Source organism: Trachemys scripta, chromosome 2 (genome assembly GCF_013100865.1).
Source record: "Trachemys scripta elegans isolate TJP31775 chromosome 2, CAS_Tse_1.0, whole genome shotgun sequence".
NCBI classification, from domain to species: domain Eukaryota; kingdom Metazoa; phylum Chordata; order Testudines; family Emydidae; genus Trachemys; species Trachemys scripta.
The window spans coordinates 75,571,055-75,588,130 of NC_048299.1; the positions used below are offsets into that span (position 1 = coordinate 75,571,055).

General features: G+C 43.5%; 1 protein-coding gene across 1 annotated transcript in view; it reads left to right on the forward strand.

Moving 5' to 3' along the window:
- The first annotated feature begins 639 nt into the window (after positions 1–639).
- The window catches only part of LOC117871710 (collagen alpha-6(VI) chain-like), a 48,534-nt gene continuing 32,097 nt past the window's right edge, over positions 640–17,076 (forward strand). The window contains exons 1-6 of the mRNA XM_034759486.1: positions 640–715; positions 1,852–1,887; positions 1,993–2,029; positions 3,042–3,053; positions 8,992–9,485; positions 14,362–14,458. Coding sequence (XP_034615377.1) covers positions 1,867–1,887; positions 1,993–2,029; positions 3,042–3,053; positions 8,992–9,485; positions 14,362–14,458 — 661 coding nt within the window. The 5' untranslated portion in view covers positions 640–715; positions 1,852–1,866. The remainder of the gene's footprint in view (positions 716–1,851; positions 1,888–1,992; positions 2,030–3,041; positions 3,054–8,991; positions 9,486–14,361; positions 14,459–17,076) is intronic.

Genomic DNA, 17,076 nt, shown 5'->3' on the forward strand with positions numbered 1-17,076 from the left:
TGTGGCTATGCAGATCTGTCAGTTGCCTGAGAGACCTACAAGAAAAATCCAGTACTATGGGACATCCTGTGGATTTATGATACTCTCTGTGTGGGGATTTTGTATCCTTTCACTAGTGAATGAATTATGCTTATTCCTACACCAGTATGTAATGGTATTGCCCTAGGCAAAGATACCATGATGATAAGCAGTGTATAAAGGCTGGTAGGCTATTAATATTTGTCAGACATGACATAAGGCTAAATCCTGCAGTCTTTTCCATTCTTCTTTCAGGGCCCAGTGCTGAAAGGTGCTGAGCATCCACTGTGAGATATGAAGTGCCACAAATTCCCATTGAAAGTAAATGGGAGTGAGGAGCATTCATCCTGCGTGCTGGTACTTTTTTGAATCAGGACCATTGTAGGATTTAGCCTTTGGATGGTGATCTTGTACTGTTGAATGATTACTTATGAAACAGAAGAAAAATGTACAGCTCAGGATGAGGTTTGTTTTTTAAATAAACCAGAATATTCCTCTGTTTCAGAACATAATATTTAGGAGAACATTGATGAATGGAAATTACATAATGTGTGAAAAGGGACTGCAGTGTTTTCTTATGTTTATGGTAGCGTGCCTCTCAGGGAANCTGTCTAATTTATGCCAATGTTTCCAGGGTCCTCCAGGTCCTCCTGGTCCAGAGGGATTTCCAGGGGACAAGGGATTTCCAGGACCCAGGGTATGAATTGACCACGTAAAGTGTATGTAATTTTATTTGCATGAAAAGGTACTCCCTTTAAATTTGAAGGTGAGGAGAGGTGATTTTTTTTCCTGTCTCAGGCTACAGTATGTATTCAATAGTCTAAATCATTAAGACACTCACATTTTGGGGTGCCGGAGGTAGGTATATTGTAAGCTGCTTGGTTATGTCACTTTGAAAATGCTAATTCTGTGTTTTCACCAGCAATATGACAATAGGTTTGTGTGTTTGTATATCAAATTATGTTACAATACTTTGAACTAAAATTCTAAGGGTCAGATTTTCAGAAAAAAGAGACCCAAAGTCTATGCATGTAACTGTGTCCAAATTTTCACTCTACTGCAACTGAGAGCACAAATCAGGTATTTGCATGTGCAAATGACTATTTAGATACCCAAATCTAATTTTGCATGCAAATCTAGACAACTGTTTAAATGCCTAATTGTACTTAAAATGTAGTTGCAACCTTTTTTCATTTGGACCTTGGGCCTCTCGTGAAAACTGGCAATTAAAGAACAACACGTGTTGCAACGTTTTTAAAAAATTAGGAACGTATATCTTGTTTTTGGAATCTTTTCTATCCAGGTCTGAAGTTTGCAGCTTATGGCTGTCTTCAGAGAATTTTGTAATCAAAGACTGGAGTTAAAAGATCTCAATAAAAGTGAGCTGAGATTTCACTCATCTCAGAAATTGAATCTGGACTCCACTCAAATCTAATTTTTGTTTGTAATCGTTACTTGGGCATAAGCAGCAGTAATGTCACACAAAGATATATTGGACTGATGCTTAGGGGCAGCAACATTACACCTGATTTTCAAAGGTGCTAAGAACTTGGATTCCCATATATATTAATTATTAATTCTTCTCTCTCCCCAAAGCCCATTAAAATAAAATAACTCTGTTTCTGTTTGGGTATCATGATCCCATCATTCTGGAACTTAAATTGCCACCATAGCATAATACACATTAAATGAAAAGAGAGAAAATACATAGTACAGTCAGGTTCTGCTATGATTGTCTTGTTGTACAAGAAATTCTTGCAGTTGAATTGTTATAATTATCCAGGCAGTTTAAAGCTTTGAATTATCTAGTAATCTACAATCTTGTTCTTATAGGGCGCTAAAGGAACAATGGGACTGCACCCTTTTCCCGTATGTATCTCTGGCGTGTTTCTATATTCAGTAAACATTTAGAAATAAACCACTTCATCAGCTAAGAATTCCTTTCTTTCTCCTTGTTTTGTTTCTGTTCTGCAGCCATGTGAAATCATTGACTTTGTGCGCAGACACAGCCGTAAGTACTACATCATTTTGCTTTATAAAATTACATCACCCAAAGGGTCAGCACTTGAAGTGATATTTTAGGGAAAGAAAATCAAGTTCTAGCGACTACTTCTTTTTCAATTTACAGACTTAACGGCCATTTACATTCAAAAGAGAGAGTAATTGCTTGACAAGTAAAGAGCCTTCATTTCAGAGAGAGTATTTTTAGCTCACAGTAGATCCTTTTTATGATGCTGTTTTAGCTGTGTTTGTACCATGCACTAAGTGAATCAGTAAATGTCTATTGATTCTAGTAATCAGTAACTCTGCATGATCATTTCTAACATGCTTCTCTGATTTCCTTTGAAAGTTCACAAATTACAAAACAAACAAAAAACCCTCTTTTGAAATATAAGACTATTTTAAATGGCAATAGCTGTTATAGGGATCTGTGTTCCCTTTGTTGTGTATAAAATAGCCTTCATGGAAATTAGGTGCTTGGGGCACTTGGAAAGGACTAGTGTCCATATGAATAATGAAGATGCCCCAAGTGCCCTTAAGGGAAGATCAGGAAGTAAATTACATTATTTTATGTTTATCGATCTTAAATACAGATTATGGACCCTTACTCATGTGACTAATCTTGATCCACAGTGAAAGTTCAGCTGAGCTGGGCTAAGCAGAGAATATTTGAGAAAACATTAGAATGTTTCAGTCCAGGGTTTCGAACCATGGAATTTGCCAAAACAAATTCAGGAGTTGGGATAATTTGCTGAGTTATATCTATTTCTCTAAACTCTGTTAGAAACCAGGGACCATAGACATCCACAATAAGAACATGCAATGCAAATTAAGGGACAGAAGCTGAACTCCCTGTGCACCTAACAACTTCCACTGAAACCAATGAGTGTTTTGCATGCACAGGGAATGCTGTAAAATTATAGGTGTGCAATCCATGACACTACAAGTTTTCTTTTTTAAAGAGATTTTAGGATTGTTTTAAAAATATGCTGTATAATATTTTTTCCCTTTTTTTTGTTTAGCTTGTTGGCAGGGTGAGTACTGTTTATTATTATATTGTTGTAACTAAAATCTTAAAATGTATCAATGTGTCTGGGAAGATGGTTTGGTAAAGACCTCACTTGTGATCTGGAGTTTCACTTCTTTAAGCTCCCCACCTGCTGATAGATCAGCCACTGTTTGTCTCTGGCTAACTAAGCGTAACAACTGTAGTTCTGCAATTCTGTAAAGAGAGCATGCCCCTCATTCCCTGCCCATCATATCACTACTTCTTAATTTGTCAGACTTCTCTTCCAATAGGCATACCCTTTCTGCTTTATTTCCTCATTGATAGCTTGCCCCTGAGCATGCTCTACTGATGCAGATTTTAAAATAAATATTCACCCTGCTTTTCCTCTTTTTTTGAGAACTTCAGGTCAGCTAGTTCTGGCTATGTGAATCCCCATTACCTAATATTGTATCTGCAGAGTTCAGTGACTAGATAAGACAACGTAAACTAGAGTTCAGTTGATCCCTATCTTGCTTTTCAGCTACAGCTAGAAAAAAACAAGAAACTAACACTTAGCTCCTGGCCCTGTGTCCTTCTGAGTTATTCTAGTTCCTTTGTGACCTGATTTTAAGAGGTTCTGAACATCTGCATTTCCATTCAATGCAGTGGGAGATGTGGATGATCAGCACCTCTGAAGTTTAGGCCATTACCGTAAAGATACTTATGGTGCATCTCTCTGGATTACTTGCCTTTTAACCACTAAAACTGCGAATTATGTCACTTAGCCTGCAGCCCTCACATGAGTAACTTTTGTGCAGAGATAAAATAAAGGTTTTACCTCTATGGCTCTTTGAGGTTTACTCATGTTTGTGGGAATTGCAGGATGATTTGGCCTTAAAACTTCATTTGTCCTCCTCAATATCTGATGAAGTACCTAGCATCTGAGGCAACTTTGCAAATAAATATACTTTGAGGGAAAATCCCTTGGGAAAACCTGCCCCATTGTTTTCTTCTCCTCTCTCGCCCAGAAGTTCTCATTGACTTTCTCAGAGTGCTACTTTTATACTCTCAATTTTCAAGGCCCTGTATTGAGTCCTCCACTGTGGGATAAAGAGGATTGGACATGTGATCAGAAAGGGGCCATCAGTGTTTCTCTTTAACTGGTCAGAGTGATTGTTATGTGTTTTGATATCACCAACGCCCTGAGATTGCTGCGTCCACAGCAGGAGTGAGAAACCAGTATTCTTCCTTTAATCAAGAATTTCTTCACATTGAGTGTCAGCCTTGACAACTACTCACACTTACGAGTTTTTTGTCTTCACAGTCTGCATATATTTGCAGTTTCAGGTGTATTGGAGTTGTTAGGATCATGCACTGAAGCAAAAAGAAGGATATATTCTTCTTTTAGTTTAATTGCCACAAATCTTTTAAGTTTACGATCCAATCCATCATTGATTCCTATTGTCTGAATATTTTCAGTTTATATGCTCATGGCCTTTCCTTGTATATTTCTGATTTTACTTCTTGGTGTATTAGTATCCTCAATCCTTTGCATCATTTGTCTTTGATATTGGTAAAGCCCCCATAGAGCTAATCTCCTGGAATGTTACTATTACCAATTACAAAAGAAGACTATATACTGCTTTGGACCTTTTCTTTCTCTTATATCTTTGTCTTGTTGCTTATCCTGTGTTGTTCTCTCTCCTTTTTTTATTTTTCTGGTCTCTCTTAGGGACACAGACCGGGCTCCACTCCCTACACATTCCAGTGTTGCCTCACTTCTTCAAACTGATGATGAATTTTGTTCTCTGACTCTGTGACATATGCAGGGTACAATCCAGACTAACAAGTAGCTATGTCACCCCTGCCCTCTAACCTGGGATGCCCTTTACAATGTTTTACTGCTCTAGCGCCAGCCTGGACTGCTCACAAACAGCCTCCAGCATGGAAGCCACTCCCAGCTATGTCTGTGTGTGTTGCTACCAGCCACACCTTGGCTCTTACCAGCCTTAGTTATACTGCAGGGTGATCCCCAAACACCCCCAGTCTTAGACTTTTCCCCTTGAAATGTATGTCCTGTACTGCCTAGCTGACTCCTACAGAATAGAAGTTTATGTATAGTCTGTTAAATAAAACAATAAAACAAGCTTATTAACTACAAAGAGAGAGATTTTAAGTGAATACAAATAATGAGGCATAAAAATCAGAAATGGTCACAAGAAAATAAAGTTCAAATGCTACTACTGCCTAACTTAACAAATTATATCAAATTCAAGCAAAGTTTCTCATCATATGCTTTCAACAGTCTTATTGACCAAACTTAGTAGGTCAAGAGCCCTTCTCCAGTCCCACGAATGCTTCTTTTGTTGCTTCTGGTGCCAGGAATGTGTCTTGGGGTGTTTGTTCCTCTTTTTTATATTGTTAGTCCCATTCTTGAAAAACATTTCCAGCTGAGATTCAGGAGACAGAGCCTATGAGGAAGGATGTTCCCTGCTGCATTTTCCTCACCTTTCTGATCACCCTATGTTTCCCTTCCTGCTCAATGACTCTGATTACTGCTTAAATGCAAATTAAGCAGAGCACACATTACTTTGTTTGAGACAGACCTGTATGCCATCCTCAGTTTGGAACATATGTTGTTAATGCCATATAGTGGAATCTTATAACTTCACATACAATGTTGCTGCACACATTTTATCAGGATAATAATGACCAGCAAATTGTGAGTTTTCAAATGATACCTCACAAGGCATACTTCATACAAAGATTATTACAATACAGTATAGGGTGTGGACAAAGGGCTATATTCTGTCACATTCTACTTCTCCAGCCCTCCATATTTGTTCTTATCTTCATCCCCTTCCACTCCTCTTTGCCGCTTTACATCCCACTCCCCAAAAAACACATCCCCAATCTTACCAAACCATAGTTTCTCCCTCAATGTTCTGATCTTGATTTGCTTTTCTACTTTTGCCTGCCCTCAAGATCTATTTCAGTTCCATGATTTTATGGCCTGACCGCCAAATCTCTGATGCACTCCATTCCTGATCCACACCCCATTAAAAAGGTAGCTTGCTTTCTACAGTTAATTGACTCACTGTTCCAGCCAAGTTACCTCATTACTCATTGGTGACAGATTAATCATAGAAATGTTGTACTGGAAGGGACCTTGAAAGGTCATCTAATCCAGCCTCCTGCACTTAGGCAAGACCATCCCTGACAGGTGTTTGTCTAATCTGTTCTGAAAATCCTTCAATGATGGGGATTCCACAACCTCAACTATCCTTATAGTTAGAAAGTTTTTTCTAATATCTAACCTAAATCTCCCTTACTGCAGATTAAGCCCATTATTTATTGTCCTACCTTCAGTGGACATGGAGAATAAGAGATCACCATCCTCTTTATAACAACCCTTATATTTGCCCAATATATCTTAAGACTGTTACCAGGTCCCCCATCAGCCTTCTTTTCTCAAAACTAAACATATCCAGTTTTTTTAACCTTTCCTCACAGGTCAGCTTTTCTAAACCTTTTATCAGTTGTGTTGCTCTTCTCTGGGCACTCTCTAATTTGTCTACATCTTTCTTAAACCATGGTGCCTAGACCTGGATACAGTACTCCTGCTGAGGCTTCACCAGAGCCAAGTAGAGCAGGACAATTACCTTGTGTGTCTTACATATGACACTCCTGTTAATATATCCCAGAATATTAGCCTTTTTTGCAACTGCATCACATTGTTGACTCATTCAATTTGTGATCCACTACCACCCCAGATCCTTTTCAGTAGTACCACCACCTAGCCAGCTATTTCCCATTTTGTAACTGTGCATTTTATTTATCCTAAGTATAGTACTTTTCACTTGTCTTTATTGTATTTCATCTTGTGGATTTCAGACCAATTCTCGAATTTAGCAAGGTCATTTTGAATTCTAATCCTGTCTTCCAAAGTGCTTGCAACCCCTCCCAGCTTGGTGTCATCTGCAAATTTTATAAGTATAACCTTCACTCCATTGTCCAAGTCTTTTAATGAAAATGTTGAATAGTGCTGGACCTAGGTCAGACCTCTGCATGACCCCACTAGATAAGTCTCCCCACTTTGACAGTGGACCATTGATAACTATTCTTTGAATAGAGTCTTTCAACTAGTTGTATACTCACCTTATAATAATTTTATTTAAACCATATTTCCTTAGCTTGTTTATGAGAATGTCATGTGGGACTGTGTCAAAAGTATATCTTGTCTACTGTTTCCCACCTATCCACTAGGCCAGTAATCCTGACAAAGAAGAAAATTAGGTAGGTTAGCCATGATTTGTTTTTGACAAATCTATGTTGGCTATGATTTATAATCCTGTTATTCTCTAGGTGCTTACAAATTGATTGTTTAATAATTTGTTCCAGTATCTTTCCTGATATTGAAATTAGGTCTATAATTCCCTGGGTCCTCTTTGTTCCCCTTTTTAAAGATAAGTGCTATGTTTGCCCTTCTGCAGCCCTCTGGGACCTCACCCAACTTCCATGAGTTCTTAAAGATAATCACTAATGGTTCCAAGATGCCTTCAGCCTTGTTCCTTAAGTACCAGAGGGTGAATTTCATCAGGCCCTGCTGACTTGAATACGTCTTACTTATCTAAATATTCTTTAACTTGTTCTTCCCCTATTTTGGCTTGTGTTCCTTCCCCCTTGTTGTTAATATTAATTGTGTTAAGCATCTGGTCTCAGTTTACCTTTTTAGAGAAGACTGAAGCAAAACAGGCATTAAACACCTCAGCCTTCTTGATGCCATCCAGTTCCTAGCTTTTTTTCACAGCTAAGTAAAGGACCTACACTTTCCTTCATCTTTCTCTTCTCCTAATGTATTGTTAGAACCTCTTGTTATTGCCTTCTATGTCCCTTGTACATTTTGTGCCTTAGCCTTTCTGATTTTGTCCCTACATATTTGTGCTATTCTTTTGTATTAATCCTTAGTAATTTGCCCATTCTTTGTGGGATTCCTTTTTGATTGTCAGGCTATTAAAGAGCTCCTCATGGAGCCATATTGTCCTCTTATTATTCTTCCTATCTTTCCTTTGCATCAAGATAGTTTGCTGTTGCACCTTCAATACCGTCTCTTTGAGAAATTTCTGTTTCACAGCTCTCCTGTGAACTCCTTTAGTCTTTAGATTTTCTTCCCACGGGATGTTATCTACCAGTTCTCTTTGTTTGTTAAAGTCATTTTCGTGTTTCTCTTTCCTCAGAGTTTTCTCTTATGTTATAACAACCTTTGGGTACCATCATGGTCCTCTTTATGGCCCATACCATGAGGTTAGAGTACCATTTCCTTTCCGTTCATTAGATTTATTTTCAGCTGTCTTTCCTAACGTCATGTGCCTCTACTACCATTGGGAGTCACCAAAAACACTGAAACGTATTTAATCATAGAAGTACCCCCATGCTTTTCCATAGCTTAGTGTTGATTTAAGTAAAGAACAATAGACATGGTAGGCCCCATCGTGCCTGATGAGCATGGAGCTGGGGCCAGTACAGAACCGCGTTACCACAGAGAGTGCTCCAGGAGTGATTGTGCCTCAGGAAACGCAATCCCTTCTGAATCTTCCAGACAGGAAGGGAAGAGCTCCATAATCCCCCTCTCCACCCAGCCACTTTTGCAAGCATGTATGTGGCATGGGAGGGGGCAAGACTATGACTTTGGCTTCCCCCTGCTCTTCCCTCTCCCCACCTGTTTGAAGGAGTACAGGGATTTCAGTTGTGTCCAGCACACACACTCCTCAGTGCAGTGTCTGAAAAAGTCTCATTGCATTCCTGAACTGCACCCCAGTCCGACCTGCCCTTGTATCATTTTCCGTATAGTGAGTCCCTAGATAACAGGCAGCATTATATCAGGCTATCTCGGGAAAGCAAGATTAAGTAGTTATTAATCACTTCAAAATAGCTTGCATTTTTTATCCTGTGTGATTTGTATAACAACTGTTTTTATCCTCTAGAAAAACCGGAATGCCCAGTATATCCAACGGAACTAGTGTTTGCTTTGGACATATCCCAGGATGTCACATCCCAGTTATTTGAAAGAATGAGAGAGATTGTAATATCAGTAGTGAATGCCACCAAAATTAGAGACAGCAACTGCCCAGTGGGAGCTAGAGTCGCTGTTGTGTCCTACAATTCCAACACTCATTATCTGATCCGCTTCTCCGAGTTCTACAACAAGAATCAGCTCCTCAACAAACTTAATAATCTGGCTTATGAGAGATCCTCAAGCAAACGGGATATTGCGAGAGCGATGGGATTCGTTGCCAGGAATGTTTTCAAGCGAACTCGCCAAGGTCCTAATGTGAGAAAAGTAGCAGTGTTTTTCAGCAATAGGCCGTCTGCAGATGAATTTTCTATTAATACGGCAGTTCTGGAGTACGCTGCATTTGATATTGTTCCAGTAGTTATCGCTTTTAATGATGACCCCCTCCTCAGTCATTCTTTCACGGTAAGAAATCCACTAACGTTTTCTTTTTGATGTTTAGTAACAAGACTTTGTATTTCACAGCCTTCAAAACACAGTGGGCCACATTCATCCTTTGGTGTAACTCCATTATCTTCAGTGGAATTACACCCAAGACAGATCTGGACCATTGTATTGGTTATTTGTGATTATATCTGGGGTCAAATCCTGCAACACTTACATGAATTGTCCTTATTAATGCTAGTGATTCCATTCAAGTCAGTAGAACTACTTGTATAAGGACTATGCATCCTGTAAAAGCTGTAGGACTTGGTGCTTAATCAGAGTATTTAAGAAATTCAAGAAAACCTGGCCTGATTCTCCACTGCCTTACACCTTACATTGTCTGTCATTTACCCCTGTGGAAAGTGAGTGCAGACTAGCAGTAAAACAGTACCAAACCCGAACAGTGGTGTTTTCCACTCACTCTGACTGGGGGTAAATGACTACACAAGGGACAAGGCAGTGGAGAATCAATGTGCTTGAAAACTGTAGAGTTCACTACCAAAGCAATGTGTTTGTGGGACTATTAGCATTTGTGACAAGGAAATCCTTTAAATAACAGTGGTAGAGAGAGCAGGGCCTCTTATGAAGAAAAACAGCCAGATTCTTAATTATCTGGTGGCTTGCAGAGGTATCACTGATTACATAATCTAAAGATAACAGGGTTGCATAGTTGTAGCTGAGGGAATAATTCAGCCTGCAGAACCTTTATTAGCATTGATGGTGTGTGAAATGGGAACAACCCAAGCTGACTGTCAATAGCTAAGCTGAGTTGGTCAGGGGCCAGACAGAAAAAGTATTTTCTTGCAAACTGTGCAGATTTGGTATGGAAATCACTGAGGCCCACTGAATATGGAGACCCACACTTCAGTCATTGTTTTAGGGTAACAGAGCAATTTCCGCTCTGGATTTAGCAACAGCAACAAATCAAAGAGCAGATCTGTGCAATGTGGCTAAGTTTGCATAGCTGTAGGAACAATATGTTTGGATTTCTATTTTTTTTTTCTTATTTTAACAGTTAGTGCAACTTTAGATGTGCCAAACTGTGTTAGAGAAACATTAATGTTTCTCTAAACTTGTTCTGTGATGACATTTCCAGTTACCACAGTATGATTATAGGATAACACTAGGGTGACCAGATCACCCAGGTCAAATATCAGGGCGGGGGGGCAGAGGGGAAAAAAAACGGCGTCAGAGCAAAAAAACAACCCCCCTCCCATTCCTCTTCCCTCTGCAAGCGCTGGAGGGAGGCCCGGGAGCACGGGGCTAGGGTGCGTGTGAGTCCGGCCTGGCCCCGAGCAGGCAGGACTTGAGCGCCGTACCTGGAGGGAGAGTAGGGGGGTGGTCTGCGGGGCCAGGCGGCGGCTGTTCTCCCCATCTAGGCAGCGGGACTCGCGAGCAGCCGCTGCTGCAGCTCCCACTGCCATGGAGGGAGGAAGCAGCCGCTGGCCAAGAACGTGGTGGGCTGCCGATGCCTCCACCCCAGGGCCGCCCACGGGATTGCACTAGCTGGGCAGCCAGCCCAGACGCAACTGGGCAGGGCGCAGCGTGCACGCTGCTGGGTCCCCGCAGCAGGCCCAGGCTTGGGGGGTTCGGGCCTGGGCACCAGAGCCTCAGCCGCCGAGCGCCACGTGCTTAGCCGCTTCCTCCCCCCTGCAGCAGTGGGAGCTGCAGCAGCAACTGCTCCCGAGTCCCGCTGCCTAGGTGGGGAGAACAGCCGCCGCCTGGCCCTGCGGGCCGCCCCCCTACTCTCCCTCCAGGTACAGCGCCCGAGTCCTTCCTGCTCGGGACCAGGCCGGACTCACACTCACCCCAGCCCCACGCTCCTCTGCGTCTCCCGGGCATGGCGTGCTTGGGAAGAGGCGGGGATTTGGGAAGGAAGCCAATGGGGCAGTGAGAGGGCGGGGATGGGAGCGGGGATTTGGGGAGGGAATCCAATGGGGGAAGGAGAGGGTGGAGTCAGGATGCGGGGAGGGCACGAGCCCTTCCGGGCTCCGCCTGTGCGCGGGAGCCTTGCTTGTTTGTCCAGTGTCCCGACCTAACATTGGTCGGGATGCAGGACAAACAAGCAAATTTCGGGACAGTCCCGATAAAATCAGGACATCTGGTCACCCTAGAGAACACTGTCTTGGGCCAAATGCTGATCACATGAGCAAGATGAGCAGGACTCGAGCCCTTACAGCACTCATTACTCAGTGTCTAAAAGTGTGTTCTGTGCATAGTTGTGCTGCAGTACGTTCTCCGAAGAGATTGTTCTTTTGCAGCATTTTTTGCTGGAAAGGAGAAAAATCAGTTGGAATTTTACAGCTTCAACATTTTGTTTTTGATAATATTGTAAAAATTACTTTACAATACAGTGTGTCATGGATTTTCTTGGAAACCCTGTAATCTCTTTTAAGGAGAAAGACTAGAAGTTAAATAAAGATATAGTTGAAGACACTATTAAGAGAAATCAGTTTAACAAAGGGATGTGGAGTAGGACGGCCCCCACTCAGGGAGCCCTTCTTCAGCAGGGTGCTGCACCTACCTCAGTTTCCCTTTGGAATCCATTTGTGCATAGGAACATTGTCTCTCTCAGCAGCAAATTCAAACCCTTTATATTAATAAAAGGGTCACAGTCCACAGATCCCTCATAGTAAAACAGTTCTTATCAAACCCCCAAAGTTAAACAAGGTTATAACGCAGCAGCTCGTCAATCCCGTGCAAAGATCACCGTTCCCCAGTCACCCAGCCGAGAGTCACTAACCACTCTGTCCAGTTCCTTTAGCCCCTGTTCCAGGGCCCCACTCTCCAGGGCATCTACCTGTGTTCCAAGACCCACAACTCTTTTCCAATAGCCCCAAGGCAGGTCTCCTGGGACAGAACTCTCCAGTGTTCCACTGAGCCAGGCTTCCCTTCTGCGAGTCCTACTCCTGCTCAGGGAACGTCCCTCCAGGACAACCCCCTTGTTTTGGGCTCTGCTTCCTGCAGCTCTCCACTTAGGCTTGCTGCAAGGGGGCTTCCCCTAGTGTTCTACTCTCACAGGCCTCTCTGCCTGTGACCCCTACCCCTGGGATCCACCCCCCAGCATCAACCCTTCTTGCTTTGGGCTCAGCTTCTCCCAACCAGCAGGTTTTTCCCCTTCTTCATGGTGGCTTCTGCATGAGCTCTCCCTTAGCTCCACAGGATTCCCCAGCCCTGGCCAGGCCACACCCAGAGCTGGCTTTAGGAAGTGCGGGGCCCGATTCGAACAGTTTTGACAGGGTCCCGGCAAGGATGACTGAAAAAAGAAAAAACACGTAAAAAAACATCTGGGGCTTGTACTCACCGGGCGGCACTAGTAGTCTTCGGCAGTTTGTCCTTCACTCGCTCCGGGTCTTTGGTGGCACTGAAGGACCTGCTGCCGAAGACCCAGAGCGAGTGAAGGACCCGCCGCTGAAGTGTCGCCGAAGACCCGGAGCGCTGCCGGGTGAGTAAAAATTAAAAAGGAGCCTCTAGCCAGGGAAGGGATTCTTGGCCACTTGCCCCCACCCCGGCAGCCCTGCCACTGGGCGCGGGGCCCTCTTAGGCGCGGGGCCCGATTCGGGGGAATTGGTGGAATTGGCCTAAAGCCGGCCCTGGCCACACCACTGACCTCTTCCTCTTTCCAGTGTCTCTCTGTGCAGCTTTCCATTGCTGCTGTTTCTCCCTGTCTCTCCTCTGCTCTTCGGGCAGCTCACACCTGCCCTTCTCTGTCCTTTTCACTCAGTGCTCTTGAGCAGCTCTGACTCACTGGGTCTCTCTCCCCTCTAAGGCCAAAGCTGAGCTGCCCTCTTTTAAGCCTAATTGGGGATCAACTGACCAGTCATAGGTGCATTGGCCTCACTCTCTTAAAGGGCCAGTGTCACCCTGTGAGAGTATTTTTTTTAAGGGTTTCAGGTTTGGGCTTTACAGTAATTTACAGTCCTGTTTAAAGGGTGAGAGATGGAAGCATGGAGTAAGAAATCTAGAAATAAGTAGTTGAGGAATACATGGCATGTTTCTTAAATATATCGGACCCAATAGTCTGCCAAATCAGTGTTGGCTAAGAATAAAAATTCCTAAGCAAGCCCAGAAAGTGGGCATAGAATTTTTCTGCATCACTCACTTCTGCTCCTTTTCCCCTCTCCCTTTACATAACTCCTAGCTTGTGTTACATTACATCAGTGGAAAGAGAACCATTTCAGAATAGAATAAGATGCCTGGTGTCACTGATTCCCAGTTTCAGCATGCAGTCCTTGAACCCCTCCATTGAAGTCAATGGGAATTCTGTTCAAGAAGACACTGAAGGACAGGGCCCATCACTTTGTAAGGAGTAGCTAGTGTTTGGAAACACTCAATGTAGCATTTTTGTTTTGAGAATTCTTCTCAATTCGTACTTCTGCTTGGAAAACTAGAGTATGCAGTGCCTTGTTTTTGGACACGCATTTAAAGTCACACCAGTTTTCTACTGAATTAACTGTGTGTCAAATGAAATGCTCCAGATCACACAAGCTGGCTGACTCTGAGATTTGGAACACCCCAGCCCCTAATAGAGGGCAAAACTTCAGTGTGGAGGTGCCAAGTCAGAGCCCAGCGCAAAGACAGCAGGAACCCAAGTTCATCGCTGAAGGGTAATTGGGAAACTGGAGGTTTTTCTAGAGGTTTTCAGGGTCACTGAAGTTAGTCACGCTGGAGAATATACAAAATTGCTGTTGGTTGTGGGTGGCTTAGGGGTTGAATTTCTGACACTTAGGAATGAATGTAATTTTCTATGAATGCCTGCCGTGAACACAATTCTACAGTATTCAAAGAAACTGTTTTAAGGTAAAACTCACCATTTGCCTTCTGCACTAAATCCTTTTATTATTATTCTGTCTAGATGGACGATACTGGATTTTTCCAGGTAATAAATATTAATCAAGAGGATGACTATGAGCCATTCTTAGAAACATTTCGGCGCTGCACTCTTTGTTATGGTAAGATCCATATGTATTAGAGAAAAAACACTATTATTTAGTGCTGTCTGGCAAAAAGCCTGAGAGAGACTGGCAAAAGTATTTAGACAAAGACATTGGTGTTTCAAATAACCACAGCTGAATTTTCTGGCTTTATTTCTTCTTCACAAGTTAATCCCTAAAAGGAGGGAACTTTCCAATGAGTAGCATGTTGATCATGATTTACAACCAACTGCTTATCTCCACTATCTGTACTGCCGAGTTTTTCTTTGGAGGAAATGTACTCGAATGCATAAAAATGAGGGCTGTCGATTAATCGCAGTTAACTCATGCAATTAACTCAAAAAATTAATCACAATTAATCACAGTTTTAATCGCACTGTTAAACAATACAATACCAATTGAAATTTATTAAATATTTTGGATGTTTTTCTACATTTTCAAATATTTGATTTCAATTTACAACACAGAAGACAGTGTATAGTGCTCACTTTATATTATTACAAATATTTGCACTGTAAAAATGATAAACAAAAGAAATTGTATTTTTTAATTTACCTCATACAAGTACTATAGTGCAATCTCTATCGCAAAAGTGCAACTTACAAATGTAGATTTTTTTGTTGTTACATAACTGCACTCAAAAACAAAACAATGTAAAACTTCAGCACCTACAAGTCCACTCAGTCCTACTTCTTGTTCAGCCAGTCGCTAAGACAAACAAGTTTGTTTACTTTTACGGGTGATAATGCTGCCTGCTTTTTATTTACAATGTCACCTGAAAATGAGAACATGTGTTCACATGGCACTGTTGTAGCTGGCATTGCAAGGTATTTACATACCAGATATGCTCAACATTCGTATGCACCTTCATGCTTTGGCCACCATTCCAGAGGACATGCTTCCATTCCGATGACACTCGTTTTAAAAAAAAATATGCATTAATGAAATTTGTGACTGAACTTCTTGGGGGAGAATTCTCTGTCTCCTGCTCTGTTTTACCTGCACTCTGCCATATATTTCATGTTATAGCAGTCTTGGATGATGACCCAGCATATGTTGTTCGATTTAAGAACACTTTTACTGAAAGTTTGACAAAATGCAAAGAAGGTACCTATGTGAGATTTCTAAAGATGGCTAAAGCACTTGACCCAAGGTTTAAGAATCTGAAGTACCTTCCAGAATCTGAGAGGAACAAGGTGTGGAGCATGTTTTCAGGTGTCTTAAAATGATGCGGAAACTACAGAACCCGAACCACCAAAAAAGAAAATCAACCTTCTGTCTGACTCAGATAACGAAAATGAACGCATGTCAGTCCGCACTGCTTTGGATTGTTATTGAGCAGAACCGTTCATTAGCATGGAAGCATGTATTCTGGAATGGTGGGCGAAGCATGTTGGGACGTATGAATCTTTACCACATCTGGCATGTAAATATCTTGCAACACTGGCTACAACAGTTCCATGAGAATGCCTATTCTCGCTTTCAGGTGATATTGTAAACAAGAAGCGGTTTAGGTTGGACATTAGGAAAAACTTCCTGTCAGAGTGATTAAGCAGTGGAATAAATTGCCTAGGGAGGTTGTGGAATCTCCATCATTGGGGATTTTTAAGAGCAGGTTGGACAAACACCTGTCAGGGATGGTCTAGGCCTGCACAACTCATAAAGCGGCGATGGCCATATTGCTTCAAAGAAAACAGCTGAGGGTCGAACCCCGCCCCCCAGTGCCGCCAAAACCCCCCCCAACCCTCCCAAAACACAACCCCCCTCCCCCCCTGCACATCAGTTCATTGAGGGGCAAATCCCAACGAGTCTTTATAGACCCCAGGGGCCAGCCTGCCCAGGGGCTGCTCCCCAGACCAGGTTCCCCCCTCCCCGCCTCCTGAACTCCCCTGGAGGGTGCACAGCCCCCCCGCGAGCCCTCCCTACCCCATTCCGGCAGCCCCCGCCCCAAGTCTACTCACTTGGGCCGCTGCAGCAGCTCGGCAGGGAGAAGCCGCCTTCCGGAGGCACCAGAGAGCCAGAGCGTCTCGCTTGCAGCGGCGGTGAGCCCCAGCCATGGAGGAGCTGGCGCGGTGCAGGGGAGCAGCAGCCCTGCAAAGGCGGTGGCACAACTAGCAGGGAGCAGCCACATACCCCACCCCTCCTGCCCAGGCTGCTACCCGGCGCTGCCCCCTGGGGGCTCCTGCAAGCTGCAGCGGATGCATGCAGGCACCAGCCCCCCATGCGCCTCCCGGCTGCCCCCTTGCTGTGCTTGGGCTCTGCAGCTCCCGGGAGTGTGAGCCACCACTGCCCCTCCAGGAGCAGGCTCAGGGCCCCGCGCCCCGGCAGCTCACATGCCCAGGAGCCGCAAAGTCCAAGCATGGCGAGAGGAAACTGGGGGGTACACGGGGGCTGCCGACCGCATGCATCTGCCGCAGCCTGCAGGACCCAGGCTACAGCCTGGGCAGGAGGGGTGGGGAGTGTGGCTGCTCCCCGATAGCGGTGTCACTGCCTTTGCAGGGCTGCTGACCCCCTGTGCCACGCTGGCTCCTCCATGGCTGGGGCTCACCACCCCTGTAAGCTGACGCTCTGGCTCTCCGGTGCCTCCGAAAGGCAGCTCCTCCCTGCCGAGCCAGGGCACCGCTTTTTTTAGGGTT